General features: G+C 40.0%; 1 protein-coding gene across 1 annotated transcript in view; it reads right to left on the minus strand.

The window, feature by feature from the left end:
- b4galt1l (DP-Gal:betaGlcNAc beta 1,4- galactosyltransferase, polypeptide 1, like) overlaps window positions 1-14,121 on the minus strand; it is a 34,605-nt gene that overhangs the window by 3,962 nt on the left and 16,522 nt on the right. The window contains exons 4-5 of the mRNA XM_088908592.1: window positions 3,916-4,038; window positions 1,521-1,625 (exon numbers count right to left, since the gene is read on the minus strand). Coding sequence (XP_088764718.1) covers window positions 1,521-1,625; window positions 3,916-4,038 — 228 coding nt within the window. The remainder of the gene's footprint in view (window positions 1-1,520; window positions 1,626-3,915; window positions 4,039-14,121) is intronic.

Consider the following 14,121-nt stretch of genomic DNA (forward strand, 5'->3'; position numbering starts at 1 on the left):
GAACCATGTAGTCCTACTCCGGTGTGCCCACGACACGGTCAGCCTTTCGGCACTGGCCCATCAGAAGCACCATGGGAAGGGCAGTTTGTAATAAAACAACTATGGTTGCTATATGCGTTACACAATAACTGTGACCCTACGTGTACTCTGAAGTCATTTTTGTACTAGGACCTTAGAAAAGGTCAGGGGTCATGGGAAAAGCTATTTATTTACCACATCATTAAGGTTTTTTTTCTGTGTGTTCCACTGTAACTGTGACTGTAGCTGCTCTCAATACAGGTTCTAAGATAATTTTCCAGAATAGAAAAGGTAAGGTTGACAAATCTTGGGGTCAATCAGCTTTCTTCAGTGAAAATTACAATTCCCATAGGCTACTGTTCCCCGGGGATTGTTAACAAGCTTTCAACATTTTATTATAAACAGATGTACACAAGAGTTCACAAAAATGTTCTCAAAGTTGCCATGCACATTCAGAGAAAAAGTTAAACTAAAGTTTTTTTTATCAATACAATTTGGCAGACAGAACACAGTATGTGACCTTACGACCTTCCCTGAACAAATCTTAATCTGGTCACAGGATAACAATGGGCACCAAAGAACTTTATGTTTATAGAGTGATATGCCCTCTACTGTGAATATATGCTAATCCAGTGTGGGAAAGGCCTCTGTGCCTTAGGTATGATAGTTTTAGGAACACTTTCTCCCTAACAGCTTGAACTTGAATTAAACTGAAACTGAAACAGGTTCTGATCTCTACTTACTGTATCTCTACAAAGAAGACTTTTCAACTCTTCAATCCTCGCACATGGGTGACACATAATATGCCTAATGTGACTAATCAGCTCCATTTGTACATTTGCTGTAGATCCACAAGAGCACTTGGACTACTGGAAGAGTCATGCTATACCACCGAGATGTAATGCAACACATGACGTTTACCAAGAACTTTCATTTGGTTGGCTTGCAACACACATTTTTAAGATAGCATCTTGCCATGATAAATCTTGTCCTACAGCACAACCGACTTTAAATATACCATGCTTCTCTTAATTCAGTCTAACAGTTATTTTACAGATGTCTTTTTAATGTTTTCCCACCAAATCCAAATCCAAGATGGCAGTCAACCTATGTGAGCACTCAACTTGTGGTGAACGAACAATTTATCATGGACATTGCATAAGACTGTCCACCAGCTTTCCAACCTCTATAGTGTTAGATTTTGGAGAAAAACAGTTTTCAGAATTCCTCAGGCTTTGTGAAATGTGACAGGAAACTCACATGACCTGAGGATATTATGTTTGCTCTCACGGAAGGCCTTTTCATTTCAAGATTAGGATTGCATAGAGATTGTGCAGTCAAAGATAAAATGATTTGAAAAATCACAATAGGGCATCCAGACACATTGTGGTTTAGTCCCCTCATATTCAATTTCTTGTTTCTTCACTTATAAAAAAAAACTGGATAACATAACTGGACATTAAAAAAAATGTCACTTGAGGTACAATAAAACCAGTTCATACCTCTGTGGGTTTGGGTCATTCTTGCGGTCTCTGTCGTGTCGGATCATTCGACATTTTCCAATCACTGCATCAGGGCGTGAGATAGACATCCCTCTGGAAGATATTCTACAGAACAAAGTACAGGTGTTAACAAAGGCTGGAACAGCATGCCAGGCTGTGATGAGAGTGTCACAGAGTGAGTCACAGGAGAGGTGTTCCCTCAGCCGGTAGATACACACTCCTCCTTCAGCCTCTTGTATACTCTGGTCACTCTGTGGACTGTGCTCTAAACAATGGAAATGAACAGAATCGTAAAGAAGCTGTTGTGAAAGTATAAGATTTGTAAAACCCACACAGAGCAGTCAAGCAAAATGCCTTTTAAATTAAGGCATTGTGACTGTATTTAACCATAGATTTTTTTCAATTGTGATGCCATTATTAAATGTATAGGGTAAGAGACATTTTGGTTCAGAAATGTTCACAGTGCATTACAAAGGAGAATGTCTTAAAGTCTACGTGGGGATAGGTATACACAGTAAGTTATTACTAAAAGCTACTCCCTGGTATAGCCTTTCTGTGAGTTATTTCAGCAAAACTGCTTTATAATGCTGGAGAGGAAAAAGCAAGGCAAGTCCTTCCTTCCTTTTCCAATTTGAGGTCATACTTCTTTTCTCTAAAAAAAGAGACTCTAGCGTTCCTCAGCAGGGAAAAGCTGTGAATTTTTTTTAATTGTGTCTTAACAGGAAGCACATAGTCACAGAATGCAGACTATACTAAAAACTAATGGGGATACAAGTACTTCAACATTGTACAGCTGAAAGGAACACCATTTCCTCAAGGCTGAGTCAGCAGAGACATCTTGGTCTCATGCTTTTGTCTTAGCTGTAAAAGCCTACAGTTGTGAGGATTTTAAAAGCTCTAAATGTCTTTCAAAAATATTTCAAAAGAACGTCAGAGCAAGATCTTAATATTTTGCAACAGCAGCGGAAATTAAAAGGTAACTCTTTCCTAGCTGCAGAAAATGCTTGTCTCCTTTCCTTATATTAGTACGGTTGATTAAATTCACATAACCGCACTCTTAATCTCTTGATTTGTTTATTAAAATAAAAGTGCGATAATATCTCAATAACACTGTTGTTTGTATCAAGAAGGAGGCTACAGTATGTTTAGTGTTCAGATGGTTTTTTCCAAGTGTTATGGAAGCAATTGTTTTTTGGCCATCTAGAGCAAAGCAATAACTGCATAAAAAAACAGAATTTTACATGCTGGGGAATTTATTCAAACAGGCTTAAGACAGAGAAATTAACCCCCAGAGACTGGAATATACAGGTAGACCATGAGCCCATCACCATCTTTCTAGAGCAGCACCGGCTGAAGGTTAACTAAGTAAAGAGTGGAGGTAGAGTAATTGGGACGCTTGCATTTCTATCCTTCCATTTAGAACCTTGTGTTTTCCTCCAGTGGATGTGTGCTGCCAAGATGCCACCTAACCTATTCCAGGTTGGCACTTCACAACCAGCTCTTGCACTGGGGAACTAATACCTCTGTGGTCTCAGACACTTTGCCAGTTAGGCAGCAGTGTGAAGTACTCTAGATTCATAACTGAAAGGCCATGTGTTCAGATCCCAGGTGGGGCACTGCTACTGAAATACTGAAATACATTCAGCAAGGTACTTCACCTAGCTTGCAAAGTGCCCAGATGCATAAATTCACACAACTGTAAGCCACTTAGCATCAATTAAAATGATAAAAGTCAAATAACTTATTCACAGAGATGCGTAAAGCACCCGAAGCAAGGCTGTTGCTGATCTACACATACGAGCACAGACGCACTGCAATTCCGTATGGAAAAGACGTTGAATGAGGCCAGCTTCATGGGCTGGGTGACGTCACTGCCCGAAAAAACAAAGCCTTGTATCTGAGAAGCCAAAGCAGTAAAAATGCTTCATTTGATTACCAAAAATGAAGTACAAACTAAGGAGATTGGGCTGGCTCTCCTGTGCCACTGCAAGAGGGACTGAGAGATCTTACTCCCCTCAGGAAGACTCCCAACTAGTTCTGAAACAAAAGCAGCACGAACGCTGGTTTTAACAGCATATAATCTAATCACCTTTCTGTCTTCTGACATTAAGCCATATGCTTTTAATTTAACTCATATTAAAGAATTTATGCTATTTGTAGGGGGCAACCTTCACAGAGCCGCCACTTTTTGTCACAGTACAATGTTCTCAGAAAGTTCTCAGGTTCAACTCTATATTAGCTATTTCTCAGTCTTATTTTGAGTTTTTTTATTATCTAATGTCTTTTTCCCACTTGGATATCTAGCCTCTTATATAGTTGTGTAAAATGGCCCAATCAGTCTGTATTCCTGAAACTAGCACTCTCAAAGCACTCTAGTAAGCACCGAGCAACATACCTGTTGTAAATGTCATCATCTTCTCCGCCCCAGCCCCAGTAATTGTTAGGAAAGCCGTTGATCTTCAGAAACTGTTCCTTGCTCAAAGATGACACGCCACCAAAATACTGCTGATAAGGCAACCTTGAAAAGAACAGTAAACCACTAAAATTCCAGCCTTAAACAGGTCCTTATCTAGGGTGGTGAACAGCTCTTACAGTCAAAAAGGGTTGAAAACCACTTGATTGCAAAATCAGGTCAAATATTTCACACAAGTTAATGCCATGTCAGATCAACACACAATCCTATCACAATGAGCAATCTCCACAGGTATTTGCAAAATGTAAGTCAAAAGAATCATATCAGAGCAGGCATAGTTAAGGCAGGCATTTCTTTTCTGTAATCTGAAACATTTTTTTTTAATAGAGGAGGGCAAAGAAATGCCAATTGTGTTAAATACTACTTCAAGAAAAGACACTTAAAGTTTAATCAGCAAAAGTTAAAGGGAACGCCAAGAAATTTGTTTCTAGACTAGCTTGCATTTCTTCTTCTACAATTTAAAGGGTAAAATATAAAAGAATGGCTGAAGAAAGGTGCTGTTCCTCAGTGCAAAGAAAATGCATTGTACAAAGTCAAAACTGTCCCTCAAAAATTACCAGGGTTGGACTGAATTAAAAGACACCAATCTTGTTTATCGGAATTAATAAAATATTTCGTTTAGCCTGAAACATGCATGTTGGACTTTGGTCTGTGGGAAAACAATTCGGCTGCTCACCTCAAAAGCACATCTAAAACAAGGTTTACACACTTAGTCGACACAATATCTGTAGACCAATACCTTTCTACAAGAAAAGGACTCGTGAATATAAAATGTGAATAACGAGGAACAGGTTCTATTTTCCAGTCATTAAGATTTAAAATAACATTTCCTGGTCACAGCAATGCGGCAGTCATCACACTTCTGCAAGTGTGAGCAGAGACCAGATTTTCTAGCTGGCTTAGAATCTGATTTTTCTGGCTGGAGTCTGAATCGGAGGGCAATGCTCTGAACTTCGCTCCGGAGCTTGGATCACAGAGTTCTTCAGAGGTCATACATTGGAGAAGGTCTGAAGCGTGCGAGATTGTCACTTTCCCTATTTGCTCCTAAAAATACATGTTCACATAATACTGGCCAAAGCAATAATCCTATCATAATGTAATGGTGAAACACAAAAAAGTAATATTTACAATTAGGAAGAATAGAGACCAACACTTTACATTCAGCTGGATACATTGTAGAGCCACCTTTATCTAACTAGGCGTCCCTGCATTAATTTGTTGGCTGTTTCTCTGATCAAATACCTCAGCTGTCCATATATATATTCTCACTCCCAGCTGCCAGAGAAGGACGAAAACCACAAGTCCCCACATTCATACACCAACTCACGACACCATCAGCATTATATTTAGCATGTAACAAAAGATTTAGAAACACATTTTAAAAATTCAATTGATAATTGTTTTCAATCAGTTTTTCATCAAAATAATAAGTTGTATTTTCCTGGGCCCGCAGATATCCGACACTACCATTAGCTCTTAAGGTTACAAACAAGAGGAGGCCATTTTAACGCATTTAACTTGTGTGGTTGTTGGTAGCGAAATGACCTGTGAAACTCAACCATCTTTCTTGAAAGAAGCCAGGGTGTCAGCTTTGACAACATTCAAATACATAGCTGCGTCAGCATGTATAGGCTGCAGAGGAAAAGGTAAAGTTTTATTTTACGCTGAAAAGAAAAAAGACAATGTTTTGGCGGTGGAGTCTTCTTCAGGTGTGACACCTTACTTCTCTGTTGTCTTTGCTCCTGCAGCAAAACATCTCCTTGTGTGGCTTGCAGAAAGACCAAGCAGAGGACTAATGACGAGGTTGAAAGTCCACCAGGTACCAGACGAGACATGACATGATCGGTCATTGAAGAGAAGTGCATGTTGGAGGACCTGGAAGAGCTTATCAACTGGAACAAGATGACCGTTAAGACCAGTAAATTCAAGAGGAGTGAAGAAAGTGAAAATGGAAAATAGCTGGAGCTGGTTCAAAGCTGGAGGAAAGGAAATACCAACACTCTTAGAAAAGCCACTAAAGAGGCTGGGAAGTGTTTCGATGACACACTGAAAGATACAGTGAGCATGTGGAGGACAGTGAAACAAGCAAAGGAGTGGATGGATAAAGTGGAGAAAAGCCGCCGTCCTGAGAAATACAACACTTGGTGTTGCCAACACGGGGTCCTACGAAGAATACTCTGGCCTCTCTTAGTTTTTGAATGCCCAATATCAACATTTAAGGGAATGGAAAGAAACATTAGTAGTTACCTAAGAAGATGCAAGAGGTACAAAGGAGCTTCAGTGGTTTGAATATGTACAGCACAGGGACCAAATTACAACTATGTTTCAGGGGGCTAGCCAAGGAGTTAGACAGGTCCTGCTTCTGCATGACTGTAGGGATGATAAAGTAAGACCCAACAGAGCAGAAGTTCACACAGACAGGAAACGGTCAGCCACAAGGGCAATCAAAGAAGCAGAATCCAGGCTACACCACAAAGATATTGCGGAGACAGTAGCCACTGGAAAGCTAAGAACTGGCTGCTCCCAAAGCAAGAGCTGAGAAAAAGCTAAACTGGAAGAGAAAAGAGGCCTGGTGCAGTTCCAAATCTGTAACTTGGTGGTAGAGGGTAGGTTTGCACGAGCGGATGGGATGAGACTGCAAGGGAGATGGACACAGAGGGAAGGAGTGAAAGATCACGTGGGCTGATATGTGGTCCATGGAGACCAACAGATCATGATTCCTGCTCCACAGTGTATATGGACATCCTACCAGTGCCCACAGACCTTGTTACCTGGTGCTAAAAGAAGATCCAAGCTGCTGTGGAGGGCACCCAAGATACTGAGCATAAGAGGCCACCACTGAACAAGAATCTGCAAGGCAGTGGGACAAGAGGCAGAGAAGGTGGTGGCCGAAGAGGTAGGAGCAGTGCTCAGGGTCTGACCATCCTGGCTGGCTCACCCTCTAGAAGGTGCCGAAACACCCAGTGAAGAGGGACTCACTAGAGACACCCAAGTCTTTTTCCTAGCAACGTCTTCTAACTCACTGTTTCCCATTTATGTTGTGTTCTTGCTGTCTGAATGTAAAAGTCGGCCCATGTCTACATCAAATATTTCCAGGTGTTTGCCCAGGCTTGAATTTTGTCAAAAGCTTCCCAGTTTGGTTTTGTTCAAATAGAGGTCTTAATAGGTTAATAAGATTGAACCCTCAATTTACCCAATCAGCTGATTTTAGCAAATTATCCGCTATTGGTCTTAATTTAAAGTCCATTTGATTTTTTATTTTAATTTCACATCCCCATCCTACTTTTTTAGAGCTGAAAAAATTGTAAAATATTTAAATGTTCAATAAGCTTAAATAAGACCTAAATTACAATGAAGACCAAAAAAGAGATTGATACTCCAAATCATTGTGAATTTCTCTTGTAACTTGTACAGTGTTTGCTAATTCTTTTACATTGGACTCCACTGCAAATCTTGCTGGAAACCCTGACTAACCCTGACAGTGATTTAAATTACCGATATGAATTAGGAAAAGCAATTCCTGCTCTTGATTCCTGCTACAATAATGCCATCTCTCTTATCTTACTCTACTTAATATGCAGTCACCATTTGCAAACCAAATGCATTCCCTTAATTGCCTACTTCTTTCTATTTGAAAATCAATCTTAAACAGAATATCTGAAACCGTTACCCACTTTTGCCCCAGGAAAACCGCATATTGTCGTCGGTAATTATCACACACTCTCTGCTTCCGACAATGGACACATGTTGACAAGTGACTTGCAGCTCTTGTCTCGGGAGCTTGGTATACAAAAAGGTATGGCCAGTATAGTTCCTGGTCTTTTGTTGCAAAACATCTCTCGATGGTGGAACCTGTTTGTCAGGTGTAGGTTTTGGTCTGTACATCTATGTAGGTTTCAGTCTTAACTTAGCTTTCTTCATGTTAAAGAAAGAGGACAGACCACCTGTCTGTGGAATCCATATTAAGCTGATTAAAAGAGTGTGTGACATTTGTCAACCAGCTGGGAATCACATCATACATTCCGTGTCTGTCTTTTCTTACAGCACATACGTCTTTTCACATTTTGTGTTTATGTGTTATGTCATACACCAACATTAGATATTTACGTGAACGCAGAAACTGCGTTCAAGCCAGCGTCTCATGTAGAAATTGCCCGTAGAAGTACTCGTGTCTAAGAGAGGAGTGGGAGAACATCTGCTGGGATTTTCTATCTCTACTCTCTGAGGGCTTTTGTAAAATAAACGTATTTTATACTGCACCGAAACTGCATTGCGACTTCTTGCATCCCCAGGCTATGATTTCTGGAAATGAAATGCTTTAGAAAAAAGGAAAAAGGGAAAAACATAAAGAGTCCTGGTCAAAATTAAACTACTGGGTAATACTTTATTTAAATGTTGCTGCATAATGGCTTCACAATTCCTTCATAGCTGCTACATAAAACATATCCACACACATAATGCTTTACAGGGACATGCACAATGACTTAACACGTGTAAGAAGTCGTAACATTTGTTTAAACATAATGTATAGCGCTTGGTGAGATGCAATGCTAAAATGTCATAATCTCTTATGCATGTATTATGTTATTTGTTATATGGATAAACCACTTGTTTCTACAGTAGGAATGGTGAAAGCAGTTCAGTCAGGACTTCAAAGAAGTACATACGCTTTGTTTTGCTTATTCACACCATATAAATACAAAACATTCATTTTTTATTCACTTCCTCACTAAAAAAACACATCACTTCTTCACTAAAAGTGCATTATACCAGCCCTGAACTTGAAAAGCAACAAGTATAAGTTAAGTAAACTCAAGCTAGGTCGTTTTTTCAGTACAACTCCCCAGAAGGGGAAACTTAGAAGCTGATAGAAATGGAGTGGTTTCACGGATACTGTAGATACAGCTCTTATCAAGCCGTCTCTTTAGAATTACCAATATTGTGAAACATTCCTATGACAACACAAAAAACTAAATTTGATGCGCTCTGCGATCGGATACTCTTCTGTTTCTTGCCTGTCACAGAGCTCTTTATTAGTTACTTTTTCCTTAAAATGTTTGCCATAGTCATTCATGACTATACAGTGCCTTGCAAAAATATTCAGATCCGTGCAGTTAACACATTTGGTTGCTTTAAAGGTTGCATGACACAAAGAGATAATTATTATGAAGGAAAAATATGAGAAAAGTCATGACTGCATAAATGGTCAAACAAGTTTCTGTGGCAAACCTAAATCCAGGCTAAAAAAATCACCTTAATAATACTGGTTTACGTGACTTCAGTATACACCTGCCTCTGTAAGGTCCTTCTGTCAAATTTCCAGCAAACATTCATCCATCAAGACTAAAGAGCTCTCAAAACAACTCAGGGATAAAAATGTAAAAAGGTGCAGTTTACAACGTAAGGCTGAAAAAAATTCAAAGACTCTTAATATCTCTATCAGCACGGTGAAGGAGGGGTTACTGAAGCTACAGCCTGAGGAAGTGAATTAGTGCAGTTTATCAGTATTGTGCAGGCTCTCAAATGTTTGGCCTATTGACAGTCAGGAAGCTGGTGTGTCCTGATCGTTTTGGAAGTAGTGTTTTTTTTTTACCTAGTGAACAATAGCTACTGTACTAATACTATAGATGTTTTGGTGTCAATGCAAACCAAATTGTGGTGGTTCAAAAAGACATGAGAAATGTGTGACCTGGAGTCAGGGTTAACCCCGTCTTTAAACACACAGGCCGCTGGTGCTGGTGAAAATGGAAAAAGTCATGGTCTTAAAACGTATGTAGAAAGCATAAAATAATACAGAAAATTAAAAAAAAGAGTTGTACTTTGGCAAAAGAGTGCTTGACACCCTTAGCCTCCTGTTCCTGGATGGAGTGGTTTTATAAACAACTGTTCCACTATAAAGAACAAGCCAGGATGTGCGAAGCATGCACTTCCCAATATGACTCAGCTTTCAGAAAGCAGAGGCCAGCAGCCTAATTCATTCCATGTCTGGAAACGACAGTGGAGCTGGCTCCATTAGCTCAGTGCTCCAAGCCCTGACTACCAGCAGTGGTGAGTCGACGAGGAGATCAGAAACAAGCTCACTGACATGAGATCTGTCTGTTGCGGCTTTTGACCACACCCTGCTGTACGTCAGCGCCTGCAGCATGCTTGGGTAGAGCTGAATCACACAACTGGTAGGTGAACTTCCTACACATCTGGTAGGAAATGAGACTGAAGGGGAGGGGGGAGGGGGGTACAAGCAATTTCCACTTAAGTGTCTTTGAAACAGGGAGCTCTTCGATGTCCGTGTTGCGATGTACGAGGTGGTGCCAGGAGAAAACCGAAATTGTAGTTTTGGCTCCAGACAAGAGTACCGTATTCAACACACCCTCTTTGCTTCTCAACGATGTCCAAATAAAGAAAATAATCTCAGCTGTGTTGAACAACAGCTTGCCTTGGCTGCTCTTTGGACAGCACTTACTTTTTGGATCCCTTTCTACCATGTGATGCACATTAATACAGGGCTATGTACTGTATTTGTTTTTTCTAATGGTATAAGAAATGAGCTACGAAAAATAAACGATTTGCTGGAAGTTGGATTGCGATAGACAAAACAAAAAACAAAGCCAACAGACCAAAGAAGATACCTCTTTGCCTTGGAATGAGAAAAAACAAAATTTCAGAACATTTTCAACTCCACAATGTTAATACCAGTACCATAAGTACCATGCATCTATGCTATGGGTTAGGTGAGGAATCACCACTATAGGGTGGCCCTAATATTAACCCTCCATATTACCTCAGCTGCTATATAGAACACAAACCATGCACATGCACGTATGGGATTATTATGATGGTACTTGGTCAATTATGTTTGATCTGTTGGCATTTGATGTTTAATTTCTCCAGGGGTGTTTTTCATACCCCAACAAACCAAAATAAGCAAGCTGTTACCTGGTTTATTTATAAGTAGTAATAACTGTATTTTTATAAAGTGCCTTTCAACACCCTAGGACACTGTACATAATCATAAACAAATACAATAAATAAAACAAGAATGTACAAGACGTAACGGAAGACAAATGGACATAGGCCCCCGTTCAAAGATACTTTTTAAGTTTAGGTTTAAAAAGAGTCAAAGAATCTGCCTCTCGAAGAGACACAGGAAGGGCATTCCATAAAAAGGGAGCAGAGAAAAAGCACGCTCACCAATAGTCCAACATTTAGTCCCAAGTACAGTGAGCAAAAGGACCAGCCTCAACTGAACAGAGCCTATGCGAAGGAGTTTAATAATGTATGATAGAGTCACATTATTCACAGCCTTAAAAGACTAAATATTGAATAATTTATAGGCAACCAATGTAGAGACTTGAGAGCAGGAGTAATATGTTGCCATGGTCTAGCATGAGTATCCAAACATTTTATAAGGATTCATACATTTAGCATATAATTAAGTCCAAATAACAATTCCTTAGACTTGTACAGCGCTTTTCTGGACACTCAACACAAAGCTTCACAGGTAATGGGGATCCACCTCCTGCACCTCCATAGATGTAAAGTCCCCACCTGGATGATGCAATGGAAGCTAAGGTGCATCGGTACTCTCAACACATCGTCAGCTATCAGTGGAGATGAGAACAAAGTGATGAAGCCAATTCCTAGATGGGGATTATTAGGAGGCCAGGATTGGTAAAGGCCAGGGAGGAATTTGGCCAGGATGCTAGGGTAACACCCCTACTCTTTTCGAGAAACGCACATTGATAGATTTTTAATGACCACAGAGTCGGGACCTCAGTTTAACATCTCATTCAAAGGACGGTGCCCTGTTTACAGTATAGTGTCCCCGTCACCATACTGGGGCATTAGGACCCACACAGAGCACAGGAGGGAGCACCCCCTACCGGTCCTGCTACCACCTCTTCTAGGAGCAACCTTAGCTTTTCCCAGGAGGCCTCCCATCCAGGCACTGACCAAGCTGAGCTTCAGTGGGCTGCCAGTTGTGAGTTGCAGTGTGAAAAAGCTGCTGTCAGAAGCAGCTGTGAAGCCCTGTTGCAGTTGGTTTTATCTTGTGTAGTAGCTTTATTGAATAGAAAACTGCCAACTTCTTTCAGTTCTCCTTTTCTGACCCCTCCCCCATTCATGAAGTAAACAGAACAGGGCTTCAGCAGCAAGAGGAAATACTGACCGGTTCATGGGTAAACTTGCCTACAGTTGGGTCCCAGTCAGATCCTGTCTTTAACATCAAAACACTGTACTCCACATACCCACACACTGGCTCCAGATCACGTCCGGACACCGAGCGGACAGACAGAACCTCTGTAACTTGGCAGTATCTAAGTGAGGCACACGTGGACACGCTGCAGTGCTTAAAAACAAGAGCCTGTGTTCACGACGGAGACAAAGGGCCCCTTTAATGAGAAAACAAAGCTCTTCTGGCTCAGAGCGTTCAACCATTGTTCTTGTTCTTCAGTCAAGTCATTATTTAAAATGTTTTAACCATACCCACTCAAAATCAGGTCAGGAGAAATCACAGCTCTAATGGATTTTTACTATCTGTGTTACCTTATTTCATAATCCTAAATCCTGACTCTAGATGAAAATGGGGAGATGATGAACACAAAAGAATGATCATTTTTCATGATACCCTGTGAGGCTTCTGTGTAATGTTCTCCAGTTGCTCTCGTGTGTTAAACATCTAAATAAAAACCTTGCATAATCTATGGAAAAGAATGCTAGATGCCATACATTAGCACTGTCCTACCAGTACAAATTACATTTGCTAATCTCTTTAAAACTACCCTTGATTGTTTCTTAGATGTTGTAGCACTCATAAAACCTCTCACAAGGGCTTACAAGTTTAGCGTTCTATAATTAGCATTTTTCTCTAAGGGTTCCTTAATTCGATCCAGAAGTTCTTACCACTGTTAAACATTTTATTTTCTCTTATAGGGATGGAAAGTATACAGAAAACTCTTTGTAGGTTTCCCAAAGAAGTGAAGAAGTGTTCTATGAAGCCACAAATACAGTGTCTAGATTAACAACGTGAAAACAGAGTATGCATCTACATACTAGAGGATATTTAAACACCAAACACCCCTCTCCTATACAAAAAGTATGTGCACTGTACTGTATGTATTTGTGTATCCAAAGGTCCACGTATGGATTGTGGCATGACCTTCATCATGCTTCAGAATTTACCAAGTACCAAGATGAACAATGTCAGTTTTGCGACTGTGTTACAGATATACAAGACCAGATGAACCTTTACTAAAGTGATGGAAAGGTTAAAGTGTGGAGAAAGAAAGGAACTGAAAATGTTCTGAAGACTATGACCTACTCTGTAAAGTATGTCAGAAGTAATATCAGGGTCTGAGCACGCTTGGCTACCTTTGGAACTGGCTCACTTGTGTTGTCATGTGACTAATAAAGCCTGCTGCTGAATTAATTCTGAAGTTTACAGAAACTTTGTATGTGTAAAAATATGCACCATACTTATAAGGGATTTCTTAAGCATGCAGCATGACCATGATAAAAAACAGCCAATGTAAACAGAGTTCATTGGGATAAAAAAAAACAGAAAATTGTAGACTGGCCAGCTCTCAAAATTTTATATCCTAGTCAGAAAACATTTTACATGCTGAAGAATAATGTAAAGCCAGAACACCCCCAAATAGGCAATAACTCAAAGTGACTGCAGCAAAGCATCTTTAATGATAGCTCAAGAGTTTAGTGAATGTAATGAATCACAGACATCTTGCAGTTATTGCCTCAAAGGGACATGCAACCAAGTACTAACTCTTATACTCATTGGGTTGTACTTAAACTATATTTTCTTTCTAATGTGATTTAATGTATGCATGGAATTACCAAACAAAAATGTAAATGATATTGTACTTATCAATCATATTGATCTTATGATCCTATATAGAAACTGCTTCACTAGAACAGAATTTAGTTTTGACTTTGCTGTCCTAGGTCAATCTCCTTACAACATGGTGTGATGACAACAACCTCACCCTCAACGTCAGCAAAACCAAGGTGCTGATCGTTGATTTCAGGAAACTGCAAACCGGACATGCCCCTATCCACATCAACGGGACTGAAGTGGAAAGGGTCAGTAACTTTAAATTCCTTGGCATCCATATCACC

This window comes from Atractosteus spatula, chromosome 1 (genome assembly GCF_055471065.1).
Source record: "Atractosteus spatula isolate fAtrSpa1 chromosome 1, fAtrSpa1.hap1, whole genome shotgun sequence".
NCBI lineage: Eukaryota > Metazoa > Chordata > Actinopteri > Semionotiformes > Lepisosteidae > Atractosteus > Atractosteus spatula.